This window comes from Miniopterus schreibersii (assembly GCF_964146895.1).
Source record: "Miniopterus schreibersii genome assembly, chromosome: 11".
Classification (NCBI taxonomy): domain Eukaryota; kingdom Metazoa; phylum Chordata; class Mammalia; order Chiroptera; family Miniopteridae; genus Miniopterus; species Miniopterus schreibersii.
In genome coordinates, this window is record NC_138111.1 from 20,354,710 (window position 1) to 20,372,108 (window position 17,399).

The 17,399-nt window shown below is 41.5% G+C and overlaps 1 protein-coding gene across 3 annotated transcripts in view; it reads right to left on the reverse strand.

Annotated features, from left to right (window-relative positions):
• The window catches only part of SLC44A1 (solute carrier family 44 member 1), a 145,407-nt gene that overhangs the window by 30,330 nt on the left and 97,678 nt on the right, over nt 1-17,399 (reverse strand). Inside the window, exons 13-16 of one of the 3 annotated variants that reach the window (XM_081150681.1) lie at nt 13,149-13,286; nt 9,585-9,821; nt 7,402-7,482; nt 2,068-4,442 (exon numbers count right to left, since the gene is read on the reverse strand). In XM_081150681.1, coding sequence (XP_081006807.1) covers nt 4,419-4,442; nt 7,402-7,482; nt 9,585-9,821; nt 13,149-13,286 — 480 coding nt within the window. In that variant the 3' untranslated portion in view covers nt 2,068-4,418. Of the gene's footprint in view, nt 1-2,067; nt 4,443-7,124; nt 7,483-9,584; nt 9,822-13,148; nt 13,287-17,399 lie in introns of those variants that run through there. The other 2 variants (XM_081150682.1, XM_081150680.1) reach the window with 2 other exon arrangements.

Sequence of the window (17,399 nt, forward strand, 5' to 3'; positions counted from 1 at the left end):
CATTCAGGTTCATTTTTATAAGAAAAATATTTTCAAAGATTTAAATCTTGGATTAAAATTTCGCTCTTAGAGAATAAGAATTTGGCTCAAATCTATGAAGTCTGAAGGGGGAGGGATGCTATTTTACATTTACACGGGGATACAAGGTGCTTAGCTTTTTGTTTTGTTTTTAAGTTTCTTAGCGGTAGATCTCCTCTTGGCACACTCAAGGCTGCTTTTTCAAAATTTGGGCTCTGTGCCACGAAACAGATACAAAAGCTGCCACTGTATCTGAAGAGCACCTACTTTTCAGAAGGGCTGAGATGCATCCTTAGGACACAAAGATACATGAATATGTACTTGAAGCAAAAGGCATTCTATGCTGTGAATACATAATACGCAAATCTCGGCTTTATGCGTCTGTTCACAAGCCCACAATTTTCCAATATGTATCCACAGACCACATCTTACTCTAGTGCACTCTTACCTGTCAGACGGACTCTACGAAAACAAGACAAATGAACTGCGGCAGGTACACTGATAAGCCTCCAGACTCAGGATTTTTTTTTTTTTTAAGTTGCAGTAACGAAAGCAGTAGAGAACTTACTGAAAGCTGGAAGCTTAAAGGCCTTTCTGAAGGTAACTTCTCAGAGGCTCTATGTTAAGGCTACTGGAAACTCCCAAAATTCAAATGAGAAGGTTACTGACCAAAAAGAAAATAATGTTCAGGTCATCATAACTGGCAGCTATGGTTCTGGAACCGATCCCAGAATTCTACTTTGTAGATGGGTGGAGGGGGTGGGCATCTACCGAAATGGCCTTTATTAGCTAATGGTTGAAGCCTCAGGGGCAGCGATACGGCCTCACAAGCATTTGGTGCCTGCAGTTCCCTTGGCTGTTTTGAGGGAAGCGTTACTCTGGTTAAAAGCAGCTCAGGACCAGCCTAAAGGAAGGGGCCATCTCCCCAGTATTCCTGTAACTGCCCTAGGAAGACAAGGGAACCCCTGGCAGATTGGCAGATACAAGGTCAGTGGTAGTGAGAACTGGCAGCTTAATGCCCTTCACTGAAAAAAGAAAGAGAGAGAAAGAGAGAGGAAGGAAGGAAGGAAGGAAGGGGGGGGGAGGGAGGGAAGGAAGGAACACCTTTACAAAGGAAAACTTATTTCCAGCATAATTTTTAAATTGACTCATTGAGTGCCTCCTCCTCAAACATCATGGAAAAATTTAGGGACCAACACACAACCAAGCTACTTAAATCGCAGTAACTTAGGACTTAATTATGCTATAGGATAGGATAAAAGCTTTAATCCTAAACATTAAACATTGCATTAAGTGGTTTAAAGCAACAACCCGCTTTGATCTTTGCTCATCCATGCAAGGATTATACGCTCCTAATGCCCTGAATTCCTAATGTTTACCGAAAGCATTGGTAAGCTTCCCATTGAAGATGGATCTCTTAAATTTATACAGAAATGTAACCTTTTCCCTCCTATATTGTTACAGCAGAGTTCACTTTTGAGGCAGGAGTCTAGAAGCTCCAAGCCCTGCACCAGAGCCTTCATCATCTGATGGCAGAAACCAAATGGTGCTCCGGTCACCATGACCCTCACGGACAGCAGAGGACCTTAAGGTATGAGTCCGGGGCACAATTTTGAAGACTCACCACAGAAAAAGATGGAAAACCAGAACACAGAGTCAATGGTTTATAAAATGGTTCAGGTAAGCCCATTTCACAGATAATTTTTGTTTTTCATCTGTTCTCACTTGGGCAGAAGGTGGAGGCAGGGAGTGAGCTGAGCAATAAGGCAGCCGGAACATCCAGACGTAACCTCAAAACATTTCAGTATTGCTAGGAAGAAAAAAAAAGCCTCTGAAAGGCTTTATGAAATGAATCAAAGAATGAAGCTCATCTGAGAGTGATATTCTACATATCAAATTTCTCTCTCGATGCGTGCCTGTGGAGTAAGTATGCATATCTGCATATATCTACCTATACGGCACACAAATTTACTCAGGGGAAGCAGTCTGGCAAATTAATTTGGAACTCAAATGACATGGTTACACATAGATCATAGTTTCTAAACACAATGTTAGTAAAACAAAATTTATTTGTAAAACAGGACCTGTTATATAAAATGGCACACAATCAAGTTATACAAAAATACAAAATTTCTTTCTGATTACAGTTCTAGTTGCAAATGATAATTAGAAAGCATTCCTGGTGGCTTCCAAATAGTTGAGATTGCGAGCATACGGAACAGGGAGCAGCAAGAGTCCATGATGTTGGGATGTCCGAGTGAGTGGAACCTAATTTCCAAATTCAAGACTTCCTCAGGTCACTTTGGAGGGACACCTCCGAAAATAGCTAGCTCCTCGAACGTCTTCTGTTTGAATACCCATCTTCCAGATTTTTTGCCAATCCCAAATTTAGTCCCCAATGTTTCTTAATGTCCAAAATCTGTGTGGCTATGAAACAGAAGGTATTCTGAATTCTCTTAGATGATTTGCTCTCTCACCTATTTGGATAATTGTTAGTTACATAATTATATTTATCCCTTTTTGACTGATATAAAAGAGTACAATGATACAGTTTGTCAATGTTAGATGTTAACTTCTGGAGAATTACTGTTCCAAAATAGCTACTCTCACAACGTTGGTTTCCCAGATCTTGCCAAGACACGAGCTCCTAACTGTGTGTTTTCTTTTTTAAAAAATTTCAGATTCTTATTGCAAATATTCTGAAAAATCAGAAATATTACATGAGCTTTGAGAAGAAACCAAGGCATTTAGCAAATTTTAGCCTAGCTAAAGAACACGGATACTTAAAAAAAATGCAATTTACCTTTTGCAGCAATTTAAAGGTCCAACCCTTTGGAAGGAAGCACATTAGCACACAGCTGCTTATAAAGCCCTCCTGACACTGATTGTACGCATGTCCATGACGCCGTCTAAGTCACTGTCTGATTCTGGTAGGAGACAATGCTTTCCTTCAAAAGATTCTCCTTCCATGGAATGATAAAATGCTGAGGCTTTTTTTTTTAAATTTTCTCTTTTTTTTTTTGTACAGAGCCGGTATTTAGTGCAATAAGTTTAAAAAATTTGCTCTGAAATATTTACTTTACATTAACAAAAATAGCTTTTCTTAAAAAAATTGTAACAAAAAGGAGTTATCGCATAAACAGATCATGAATTATCCTTAGCAAATTACACTTTTTTTTTCTTAAAGCATTCACCATTACAATAAGCAGAACGATGGAATATTAGCCATTCATATCTGGTCAGCTTCAGGAATAAAACAACAACAACAACAAAAAACCCCCCAAAAAACCCAGAGCCCAGCCCCTAACAAACAAACGAAAATGTTCAACACGTGAGGATCAGAACATGAACGAATTCTTCAGTTAAACACTGTCGCATTCTGGATACTTCATGAACTGCCAAGGAGAGGAGCACCTGCCAGTTTGTTTTCCAATTTTATAGCAAGCATTTGTATAAAATGGCTATTTAGCCCTAAACCGCTGGAATTTTCAATGCTTTGTGTTCTGTGTTTCTCTCCCTTCTTTATCCCTCCCACCACGGCTTAATCTGCTCATCGATCGATACACAGAAACTTAGAGGCTAAATTCTTCGGGTGCTCCAGCTTCCTTTCAAATCAGGCACAAAATGTGTGAAAGATGCTACTACAGTCAAAAATGAAAGAAAGACAACCCATAAGAAAAAAGTTTGCATAAGAAAGATTATCTACCCTTTTCTTTCCTAACCTACTCTCTTAAAGAAGCATTAGGGTAAACTACAAATACCTGAGGAGTTGGTTACTTCTTAATGTCGGCTGACAAATGCATGAGCGGTTATGGAACGTCCCATAGCGGGCCCACGTGTGTGTTTCTCAAAGTAAAATGACATGGCTTCTTTGACTGGGGAAAACTGATTGGAGCAACTCCTTATTTCTCTGAAAGCACATGCCTAGTCTGGTCCCACTAGGACTTATGCATCAGTAAAATAAGATCTTGATTTTTATGCACACGTCAGGGAAATCACCCCTGAATAAACTTTTAGACAGAGAATTCGGTACAATAATTTCACCTAATTTAAATAACTAAAGTTAAAATCTCCTCTAAGTTATTAAAAATGTTAATCAGATATGAATCTTAACATTTCCATTAAGACAATTACAATTGAAAACATTAAATGACGGCAGTTGCCTTGTAAAAGCCACCCGTATGAAAGGAGTTACATGTTTTGACAAAAATAAGCATAAAAAAGGTATTAAATCCCTGTTCCTTTTCTCTGATTTTGGCTGATTATGTGTGTGTGTGTATATACATATACCTATATATACACACATACATATACATATATACACACACCCACACACACACACACAGTTATGTGTACTATTGTTTTGGAATGTCAATGGGTCCCGCCACGGTCGGCTAGGTTCAAGCAGAACTTGCTCCCGAAGCCTAGAAAACAAAGTCATACAGTATCATCTTAGAAAATTACCATTAGCAGGAGATCACAACGATGTTACAAATGCACAGATGGTCACAAACAGCAACAGAGAATCCTGTCTCCCCTGAACCTATATTCCCAGGGAAACATGCATGTTGGAAACCACACGGCTCTTCTGGAAAATCTCTGAGCCATGCAGAGAATACTTCTCCGGCCCATGCTGCTAGACTGCTCAGGTTTTTAAATCTCTTTCCTCTGTAGATTTTTTCCTGTACAAGCAGGTGGCCAGGCATCTCTTTCTTAAACCTCTACATCCCATTTGGTGATTTTTTCTAAACTCATTTTCAGAGATTTAGAGAGAGACCTCACAAACCTTCAAAGTTTCCTTCCCTAGTAGGATCTCTCAAAAAAAAAAAAAAAGTCCAAGAGGAAAACGGGGAGTACTTATATTCAGTTCAATGATCCCCTTGTGAAAAGGAAAATTTAAAACCTCCTTTGCATGAATGTTATTTTATAGGCTAAAAATAAACCCTAAATTAAAATATCCCATAAGGAAAAAGGTAGACAGTCAACTCAAACAGCAGTGTTTCTACAAATACGGCAAACTAGGTGTGACACGCTCTCAAGAACTTCCATCTAAGGCAATAAGGTGAATTAAACTGAGCAAATACAAAGAAGCAATACTAGATTCCACCAGTCCCCAAAGCTCAGGGGGAATTTCTCGGCTAGTTCTTTAGGGACACGTGCAAGCTGGTGGTGGCAGCAGGGGGTCGGCCCATGCCGTCAACACTGCGGAAAAGAGATAAGAGTCAGAGGTACTGAGGGGCTTAAGAAATTTAACTACCCTGTGAGCGCCATTTCACACTTCTCTCCTGAAATTTTTAACCACTTAAAACATCATTTTTAGGGACCAAATGCTACAATTTCCAAAGCACCGTAAAAACAAAGCACATAAAAGATGTATTTGGGGACTTGCCATTAATCTGCAAGCAATGAACTGATGAATGACCAAAAAAAATTAAAGCAAAAACGGAATGAAGATTTTGATGCGCTGTTTGAGTTAAGGGACATTAATTTAAAACTGAAGGCAGTATTAGAGGGGGAAAATCTTTCTCCATTTTTGGCTTCTGGGAGAATGCCGCACAACCCGGGCAGTTCTCCTGGTATTATTCATAATTATGAATTATGAATTAGGGGCTTAGGTAAGAGAAGGTGCTCTTACACTCTGGCTTACCACAATCCATCCGTCTTTTCCTCAAGAATGCAGAATGACACGCCAATCAATTACACGGTCAAACTAGCCAGTCCTAAACCTCCAATTATTTCTGCCTCTCTTTAACTGCTTATGACTGCGCCATAATTTAGTGGCAGCTTCCACCACTGGAGAGACAGAAACGGGGGCAACGGTTAAGATTTTCTATATCTTTTTTAAGTCTGAGGCTTGGAACCTTATTTCCTCAATGATTAGGACAACCGAGCAGCGGTAAGAAAGGAGTCTTCCTCACTTCCCCATGCCATCACAGGGCTGACACAACCTCCACTGCCGCCCCCCTCGGCCTGCGTGAGGTCGGAGGGGTACAAAAGACGGGGCAGGGAGGCCAGGCCCCCGACTGGAGGGGCTGCTGGCTGGCGTCCCTTGCCCACTCAGTCCAGTTCTGGCTGATGCACACTTTAAACTGAGAGCTACAGAACCGGCGCCTACATACTTTTACTTATGACTAGAGTGATCGGTGCCTTGGGCATCTAAACACTGAAATTTTGCTTTATAATCATCAAAGCTATTAGGAGCATCACCAAAATGGGTACTGGAAGCGGATACAGAGGAATGAGTTTGTATCTAAACACTCTTCTAAGACTTCAGGTTAAATATGCAATTATTTTCCATATACATATACAGCTTCCTCCACTCCCCTTAAATGGGCTCATTTCCTTTACTCTTACACACTTACATGGGCTTGCTTTATATTACGTATTTCCTGCGCTGGAAAGCTCTGAATCAAAACATTTATTAAAGTATAAAGAAGAATCTTTACCTTATCCTGCTGGGCATTATATGCAACTGGAAGGCCCATTATTTAAAATTTGCTGCTTAAGGATATAGGCAATTATATAATATTTGAAGTAAACATGCTATTTAAGAACAACACATCTGTAAAACTAGTAATAATTAGGCCGAGATATGCTAGAGACGTCTGTTGTTATGCAGCGGTGAGAACGCCTGTGGCGAGAAAAAACCGCCCAGGAGTCTCCTACACCGATTACCTTGAAGTTGCTTTTTGTTTTTTCCTTCCCCAAATGAAAGTTAGAATATATCTACCACGGACCAGAGGCCACTTATCCTCACAGTTCAGCTGAGGCTGGAGAAGATCAGGTTGTCTTATTTAGTGGAAAATGTGTGTGATGAAAACAGACTTGCTTGCTACTGAAAAACAGCTTGAGAAAAAAAGCAAGTAGAATCCAGGCAACAGAAGAGAACGCGAGCAAAGGGGGAAAGACAGCAACGTAAATGAACCAATGCTGAAAAGTGGGAGAGTATGGATTTGAGCAAGTTGAAAGGAACCGCTCTTATCACCTTCCGAAACGACAAAAAAAAATCCAACCGTCAGCTCAGGTGCGCAACCAAAGGTTCGGCCCAATGAAAACTAACCACGGACGGTTACAAAGGAGAAAAAAAAATAAAAACATAGAAAACAGCAATTTCACCCCGGGGACAAGACTGTCCCGACCCTGCCGGGACGGCCCTCCTGCGGCCGCCTTGCGTTCCTTTCAGCTTACTTCTACAGAAGGTGGCCTCAGTCCGGACAGGAACTCTGCCACCCAGGTGATGGGCAGGCACACAAACAGAAAGAGCAGCACGTCCTGCGTGACGCACACAGCGAGAGCTTCTCCAGAAGCGGTGCAGTCGGTGAAGACAGACAGGGAGAGGAAGTGAAAGTGGAATTCCGGGAGGGAGGCCTCCTCGCCACCTACCATGGGTTTCAGCTCCCTGGCATCAGCAGCACCGCCCTTACCAGCTTCCTTCAGGGCCTTCCTACTGTTCTCCACGAACTCCTGCAAAACAGGGGCCCGACGGCATTACCTTCTTAGATCCTCTCACGTTTCGGGGGGTAGGTAAATGCTAAAGGACATTCGTATTTTTTATTCAATATTGGTAAACGGATGGCCTAAAACCCTAGCGATAAGTAATATTTAGTTACCACACATAAGAGCTGCTAAGTTTGTGGGAATGAACTGTGACCTGTTGCTATGACATTTTTTTCCCCCCATTCACTCATTGCGACAAGCTCACTTACGAGAGAGTGTTAGTTCTAGTCCAAAAAGAAAATACTTAATATTAAAAAAAAAAAAAAAAGACTATTTTCCCACACGGAGAATATTGTTTCATTTGTTGATTTACTTTTTCCATATATCGGTTAAATGGAACAGTAAAAACATTCTAGCCCATAAGCCTCGTCTTTAAAATAACCCAGAAGGTAAAGAAAGCATCGATACTACCAAGCACAGGATACTGCTTTTCCAAACCATAAACAAGCCCTGTTAAGGAAAAGTCTACCTGGACTTGGAATTACTCCATAAAGCTGGAAGTTGGGGAGGCACAACCCGAACCCGCGGTCAGAAGCACCTGAGATGGGATTTGCCCCTAAGGAAACGTTTCTATCCTGTCAAAACACTTCTTTTTTAAATATCCCCATTCTTGCAGAGAAAACTAAAAGGAGGGAAAGTGTCTTTTTTACTCTGCTTTTGATCCGTGGCTTCAAAACAAAAATAAACGCTTCTCCTAAACGCCTTAATCACAAAAGAGACGCGATTATCAGGGGCCAGATTCCACTTTAAAAATGTCCAAAATTCAGCTGATGAGGTGTTCAGTAAGAGAGATAATCAGTACCAAATAGGTTGGCTAACTCATTGGGTAATTTTGCAATTAAAAAAAAAAAAAAAATCTAGTTATTTATTTTAAACAAATTAAATTTAAAACCATGCTCCTGGAAGATGACTTGTTATTTTCAGTAGCTAATGTTTAGTCTTCAATATTATCCATTCTTTTTTTAAAAAAATATATCTTTATTGATTTCAGAGAGGAAAGGAGAGGGGGAGAGAGGTAGAAACATCAATGATGAGAGAGTCACTGATCAAGCCCACAACCCGGGCATGTGCCCTGACTGGGAATCGAACACCCGATCGCCTGGATCCTAGGTCGACGCTCAACCACTGAGCCACGCCCGGCCGGGTGATATTATCCATTCTTAAGATAGGAATATTTCACAGCTTAATAGCCAGGTACTATTATTAAAAAGCATCTTCAAGCCCTGGCCGGGTGGCTCAGTTGGTTGGGTGTCATCCTGTGCACCAAAAGGCTGCCGGTTTGATTCCCAGTCAGGACACACACCTAGGTTGCATCCCCCGTTGGAGCAACCAACCAGGGTTTCTCTCTCTCTCCCTTCCTCTCTCTAAAAATCAGTAAACATATCCTCAGGTGAGGGTTCAAAAAATAAAAAGGCTCTTTAGTTTTGTAGCATCTAGTACTTAATCCATTTAATATAGTTTCTAAATTTTTTAAAAGGTTTAAATGAGGTTCTAATACAGGGAAACTGCAGAAGCCACATAACGACTCTGAACGTAATACCTGTGTAAAGGTTCAGATCTTGAATAATATAAAACTACACAATCTACCAGTCCCGGGTCCGCTCACCTATGTTCATTACAAAAGGCGTTTAATTTGGCCTGGGATATTTAGGATAGTGAGTTTTAATGGGGTTGACAGCAGTGACACTTGGAAAGGCGGCAGGTGGAGAAATGCAGGTGGGTGCTTAACGACAACCTGGGAAATAAGGCTTTCCGTCCTTGAGCCGCACTTCAGGAACGCGCACTCAGAACATCAGTGGCCGAACGTTCTAACTCAAGGGCTAAAAGTCAGGTTTAAAAAGTCCGTTCGAATCGTGTACCCGGGGAGAGGGGGCAGCAGAGTGGCACAGCGTGAACTCAGGCCTATCAGTGGGTGTCGCTCTAGCTGGGTGGGTCTGAAACGGTCTCACCCACGCCAAGAGGGCCTCCTTCCCCGTTCCCCCAAGACTGACCTCGTTCGTGAGCGTTACAGGTTGAATTTCATTAGTATGCTGACCCCTCAAGCAGCGGAGGGCATCTGAGGAACTTACCATCAGCACTTTATCCATATAGAATTCTCTGCCAGGGCTCCCGTCATTGTATTTCGTATCAATGGCAAAACATAAGAACAGCACATCCACGACCATTTCATAAATGGACAGGAAGCAGTGAGCGACGAGGAAAGCGAAGAGGCAGACGATGATGAGGGGCAGCACCCACACGGTGTAATCCTGCTGGTAGTTGAGCAGCATAATCCCCGCCAGGCCCGTGCTGCAGACGATCAGCACCTGGGGCAGAGAGCGCAGACCACACGTGAGCGTGACGCCCTGCTGCAGAAAACCGCCCTTCGTCGTTTGCACATGTACAATTCTCGTGACCACTTACACGCGACGGCTGCAGAGTCCATTCTGCCTCAGACTGGAAAGCATGATCCAGAGTAATGCATGTCTATCATATGATATAAATTTAAAAATCATCCTTGTTGATGTTAAAAATAATCAGATTTTCCAAATGTCATGCTTGTTTCCCAAAGCGGCCCTTAGTGAGCACCTGTGGCAATCCTTAAGATAAATGTACTACGCATATTTTAGAAAAAAATGACGCACAGTCTCAGCACTCAGAAGAAAATTACTGACATTTCAGGGTACTGCTGCAGATTTTTTTCTAAGCATTTTTACATTTATGAAATAGTACTGTATAAACAAATCATTAAAAGCTCTTCATTAATATTTATAGTATCATTATAGATGTTTCATAAATACTTATTCAGCAACATAATTTCATTTTATGGGTGATTTAAAATTTATTTAACCATTCTCCTACAGTTGGATACTTATACTTTATTTCAAATAGAATATGGGGTAAATTCAATATAATTTGTAGCGAAGTGTAGACTTTGGACTGTCTGTGAGAAAAGGACTTGCCAAAAACATCCGTAAGAATAACCCTGGCTGGCGTGGCTCTGTGGTTAGAGTGTCGGCCTGAGGACCGAAAGGTCTCGGGTTCAAGTCCTGGTCAAGGGCATGCACCTGGGTTGCAGCGTTGTTCCCCCTGCCCCGGTTGGGAGGCAACCAATTGATGTGTCTCTCTCACATCGATATTTCTCCCTCCCTCCGTCCCTCCCTCCCATTCTCTCTAAAAAGTAATCAGTGGAAAAAATATCCTCAGGTGAGGGTAAACGAAACAAACAAAAAACATCCATAAGAATAAAAGAAAGAACTAACATGATTATTGTCATGAACCACCCACCTACTCTGATGCCGCAGCACTTTACATGTTTTTGGCGGTGTTGTTTTTAGCACATTTTATTTCAGCTGTCCCACAGCCCCATGAATGGTTCACGGCAAACATCCACAGACGGGGAAACATGCCGGCCGCCCTGCCCAAGGTCACTTTATCTTCTATATATATGTTTTCATTATAAAATGAGCGCATACTTGTCTTATGGTAAAATAGGGGGAGGGGTTTCATATTTTCATTCTTTTTCTTATGCACATTTTAAAACTGCACTGTGATAGTCTAGCAGTTTTACTCTGTGTTTTTGTTTATTGTATTATATACATTATAATATTATAAACTCTTAATAAAAAACATGATGTTATAGGTGAATAATAGTGTGTTGACGACGCTTCCCATCATTTCTCTAAGGTTAGGCAGTAGACTGTTTACAGTTGGTAACTTATAAATAATGATATGTTTTTCTGTATTTAAAATTATTTTTAGCAGTGGTTTACCATCATTAGGGTTAGGCAATCAGAAGTTTTTCTAAAAAGGTCTATGGGTAAATTTAATGTCAGCTGGAGCGATTACAGCACATGGCGATTAAAAACGTGGAGGTCAGACAGACCTGAGTTTGAACTCCAGCTCTGCCACACTCGTTCTCTAAATTTGGGCAACCTATTCACTAGGTCTCTAAACTTTGGTTTCCGCTGTTAGAAAATGAAGATAACAGTAATAACTCACCTTAAACGGGAGGTCAAATATAATCCTTTCCATAAACCACTTTCCTGAGTACCTGATATGCAGCAAGTATCTCAGAGTTCACTAAAATCACCATTGTGACCAATGTTGCCACTTACTATAATTTTCTCCCTTACTATAATTTATTCCTCCATATGGCTTCTAATTTTCCTTTTATTTTAATTGCTCTGTATATATATGTTTTCATTTTAAGTTGCTTCATATCTTTCTTAGCAGTAGGGATAAGTGAGAAATATGTGAGATATAAAAAAATCAGAAGCCTCCCAGAATTAGTCAGATAGCACATAAATTAGTACATAAATAACATTAACAGTTAATAAGTGTCAGGCACTGTACTCAGTCTTTAACATGGATTAACTCATTCAATCCTTACTATAAAAAAAAAATCTCTGATTGTAAAAACATGGCAAAACAAATCCAACAGTCATAATGTAAGCTTAATTATAAATTTTCCAAATAACTGCAGAGTTTTAGAATTCCCCTTGGATGACAGTTGCTTAAGAACTTGAAACCACACAGTGCTATCAATGCCTCTTCACACCAAATATTTTTTCCTTTCAGAAACATTTTAAACGCACAGGGGCTGGAGAAACCTAAGTGTTTGGCAGCAAGGGAGTGCTTAAGAACAGCATTTGATGGAATACTGGCCATCATGACGACGAGTAATTATGAAGATTATCAAAGCATATGAAAAACGTGTGTGACATAATGTGACGTGGAAAGGGCAGAACAAACAGGTGTGTGTGCTGTGACGGTTATACCACAGAGACATAAGCCTATGAAAACACACCGGGAGGCAATATATAAAACTGATAGGTTATAGTGGTGGTGTCTTAACTCAGATTTTCTGAGTATTTTATGGTTTGAAATACAGATACAATAAAATCCAATTATAATGTTATTATTTTGCAGATTTTAATAGTATAGAATAAATGACCTCTTCTCAGACACTTTTAAGGATGGTTATGTCGCATTCCCCAATAGCTCTATTTTAAAGGGGTTTATATATAGTAACGACGACAGCTAGAATTATAACGTATCAAGCAATGTCTTACATATATTAACCAGTTTACACTACATGTATTAACCAGTTTAACCCTCGCAACCCTAAGGAGCTGGCATTATTATTATCAACCGAAATTTATAAATGAGCAAACTGAGGCACAGAGTGGTCATGCACCCTGCCTCAGGTCACACAGCTTATAAGTGAAAGAGGCAGGATTTAAATCCAGGCAGTCAAGCTCCAGATGCAGTACCCCCAACCACGACACCAACTGTTACTTAATGCTTTACACTTCAAAATACGTAGGGAGAAACATAGGCAAGTTACGCTTAACCACCCCGTGCCTCAGTTTCCCCACCTGTAAAATGACAATCCCAATAGACCTTCCTTTACAAATTTGTTGTGAGGATTAAATGAAAACAATGTATGTAAAATACTTAGAAAGGTGACTAACATATATTAAGGGCTTTGTAAGTACTTGTTACATATTAAGTTATTTTTAGTTTTTTGGTGGGCCAGGTGTTTTATAAAATTAAAGACCAAATATATACATATATATATATTTGGTCTTTAATTTTATATGTATATGCAAAAAGGTACCATATGTCTCAGATAACACACTTGGTCTCACCTTGCCCAGGAATAACATGAAATCCCCCACCGTGTTGATGGCAGCCACTCGCAAGGCGTTCTCCACGAGAATGACGAAGGCGTCCTTTGCTGAGGTGCAGAAGTTGGTGCTGTTGATGGCCGTGGCTGTGTATGCATTCTGGGCAGAAGCAAACACGATATTCTTATCAGTAACTGTGACCTTACTTTGTTACGACAGAAACCAAGCGTAACTAAGCACAGCTTGTAGAAATATTTCACAACGAAACCCATGGCTTTGGTGAGAACGGGTAAGATGAAACACAAGAAAATACGAGATATTAAGAAACCACACCTACACGATAAAAAGAACTTCTCAGCTGGCTTAGTTCCAGTTCTTTAAAAACCGACGCTACTCTTTCCCACATCCATGAACCCCTCCCTGTCGCAGGAACTCAAACACAGCTGCACGTCTCCTAGACGGGCCAGGTTGGTCCCCGTGAATGCCCGCGGTGCCCTGGCACCACTTCGGCGATGCTCTGACAGCTACGCACACACGTGAAGGCGTCGGCCTGCTGTGCTGTCTCACCTGGAACACGGACCCTCCCCTCCTTGGTGCCTTCTGCCTGCTGTCACCTCTCACAGCTCTTGCAGCGTCGCTGTCAGCTGCTCAGTGCTTCATACCCCTCCACTCTGGTGCAGGACCTGAACTCTCACTTGAGAAAAACAGCCCTTCCCCGGTTCTCTCTTTTTAGGTCAGACTGAGCTGGCTTTCTGTCCCTTGCGGTACCGAATCCCAGGCGACATACTTTTATTCAATGATGCCTGCTTCTGCTGCCCCTTGCCCTCTTTTGACACACTAGTCACAGACTGATATTTCTCCCCCCCTTTTTTACATGACATTTTAGAATAGCATTAACATTTTCCAGGAAATGTGAGTACTTAACATCAAATACGTCTGAGTCTTAGCAAAGTATATGGATTTTGTGACTGAAACTTCTGGTCCCTCGGAAGTTTTGGCCTAGTGCCGACTTTAGGAATCACTGGTGGGTCCCGAACGTTCAGGCTGCCGGGAAACTGCTGGACACGAAGGGCTGACGTTACACTGTGCGGTCTGTAAAGGTTTAGACACCGAGCGAGGGACATCGATGAATGTTCCACCTGAATGCTTGTCAGTTATTAGGAACCTGGGATGGAGATGAGGTTTGATTCATCAAAAATTTAACTTGCCTTTATATGATTAAATTCACTGATTAAAAATGCAGAGCATTTCAGGGCCAAGGAAAGAGTGCCGGACTGAGGAGATGGCTACTTAAGGTTCATAAACTTTTTTCAGTGATGGGGCAGAAGGAAATCACGGCCCTCTTTGAGAAACACGGTATGATTTTAATACAGGAAATTCTGTCGCACAAATTAAGGCAATTTATTCTCAGAATATATGACTATATTATATTTGCAGGTCTCTTTATCTCAAAAGTGAGTAGACAGAGTATTTTAAAGAAATCATACTGTTACGTTTTTCTCAGCATTCATTTGCCGCTTGCTCTCTCCTATTGTGATTTCAGTGCTTCTTACCAGTTAAGAGACAGCAGGCACCAAAGAGTTAACTGCCTAACTGCAGTGGCCCACTTTCTTCACCTTTGACAAAGCCCCTTTTGAAACATTCCGCCAAGTGCCTCAATGACATCAAAATGACCGTACATTTGATCTTGTGCAATAGTAACTCTGCTGAAAAATGACGCAGAGCTACCCTCGTCTGAACTATTCTCAAAAAGCCCAAACTGGTTCCCAGTTCTCACCAGATCCCTATGTCCTCACTAAAAAAAACCCCAAAAAACAAAAACAAAACCTCAGTTAGCAATTTATTCTAAAGCCGGGGTCCTCTAACTGCCCGTGGGCAGAATCTTGCCTGCTGCCTACTTTGTAAATAAAGTTTTATCGAAATACAGCCATGGTCATTTGTTTATAGATTGTATGTGGCTGTTTTCACGCTACAATGGTAGAACTGAGCAACTGTGAAAGACTAGATGGCCCACGGAGCCAAAAATATTCACTGCCCCTATTCTAAGACATGATCAAGAGACTGATGAACCAGTTACAGTCGTCCCTCGGTATCTTCAGGGGTTTGGTTCCAGGACACCCCGTGATACCCAAGTCCCTTACATAAAATGGTGTAGTATTTGCATCTAGCCTATGCGCATCCTCCTGCATATTTTAAATCACCTCTAGGTTACTATAATACCTAATGCAATGTAAATGCTAGTTGTTACACTGTATTGTTTAGGAAATAATGACAAGAAAAAAATCTGTTCATGTTCAAGTTCAGATGCAACCATCACAGGCCTAACTACACAGTACACGTCCGCAACAACGTAACCCCCCACCTCCCCCAGTGTTTCCCATCCACGGTTGGTTAAATACACAGATGTGGAACCTCTGGATATGAAACACATGGATATGGAGGGTCAACTGTATTTAATAACAGTTTTTCCACAGGAAAAGACCCCACGGTAGTGTGCGTGCGTGCGTGTGTGCGTGCAAGAGAGGATCCACACACCTCCAATCCCTCCTGTTTTCATCAGACCAGCTGACTCCAGGAGCAGGCCCAACACTTCCAATGAACTACAGATGCTTTTTTGTTGCCCTCATTAATTTTCAGAAGCGTCAGTTTATTTGAGAACTATTATTACTCCTCCTCTGCTGCTGCTTTCTTCTCTCCGGACCACGCCCCACCCACCCCATCTGCTTTTAGAGCAGAAGCACATTCATCTGTTGACATGGAAGGAGGCAGGAACGATTTCTTTTCTCCATTCCTCAGTGCCAGGGTCAGGGAGGCTCATAGACATTTAGCCTCCTTGACAATATTCCTACAGATCTGTGCATTCAACCACATGGAAAACAGTAAGTGTGTATTTTACAAGCTTCCTCCCACTCCCAAGGCAGTTAGATGAGCCGTGTGTGATCCACAAAGGTCAAGGTCATCTCTGCAGAAAGAAAAATGTGCTACGGACCACAGCAGGTCAATAACATTTCTCTCCGCCTCCGTACCTCCTAGTCTAAAAGGGTTCACACTAAGGCTCTCAAGAAATTCGGAGTCCTTTGCAGCTTTCCCTGACAGCCGTCCTGATCTCGTCTCGGGCTAAACCGCACCCAGAGATACATCACTGATTAACATTTCTCTTGTGCCCAACGTCTGCTCAGGCAGGACATAGGCCTGGAACTAATTAACTCCCAGAGCAAGATAAAAATTGATCACCACCCAGGAATCCTTTTAAAAGGATGCCTATTAGCCCAACTGGACACTGATAGCATTTCCGTGTGACAGGATGTAGTGAAAGTAGTGACCAAGTGGAATAAGTATGTTAGGACAGAGGTCACCGCGCAGGTAACTCAGACCTGCTTGGCCATCTGTCCCGGAGCACAGCCTCCACAGTCTCATTCCTCTGTCCTTTCCTCACTTAAGGACCTAGAAATTCTCTTAAAATTTAAAATCGTACATAATAACTCAATAAGGGCAAGCTAGACAGCAATGGTAGGAAAAGGTAAATAGGCTAGGTGCAACTCTGTGTGGATCATTATAAATTAACTGAGGAGAAAAGGCAATTAAAACGACCCCTTTCTTATTCTGAGTGAGAGATAGAGGGGGCACAAAGTCAAACTTATACCACAGATTTCATTCCATTTGGCTGTAAGTTTTTAGATTTGTTAGGGGTCATCAGAATTAAAGTGATGGTGCAAATATTAAAGAGATTGGCTTTAAAACCACTTGTCTTCGATTACAGCATGATACGTGAGAATCTGAGATGTTTACTTACTCTCTATAATAAACCATAATTTAGTGTTCTTTATATTGCACAAAATGTGTATATAGCCCGGCCGGTGTGGCTCAGCGGCTGAGCATCGACCTATATGATCCAGGAGACGGAGGTTCGATTCCCGGTGAGGGCACATGCCGGGGTTTGGGGCTCCATCCCCAGCAGGGGGCGTGCAGGAGGGAGCCGATCACAGATTCTCTCATCGTTGATGTTTCTCTCTCCCCCTCTCCCTTCCTCTCTCTGAAACCAATAAAAACGTATTTAAAACAAAACAACAAAAAAGCCCATGTGTATATATTTATACAAGAGCCAGTGTAATACTAAGGTGAGAGCTGGGTGAACTTGGATTTGAAAACTTCCTCCACCTCTAGGTTCTGTGATTGTCATGAGATGCCAGTCTCAATTTTCTCACCCATAAAACAGGGACATGAGCCTTCCTTACAGAGTTGTGGAGAGGAAGTGATTATACATATATAAAG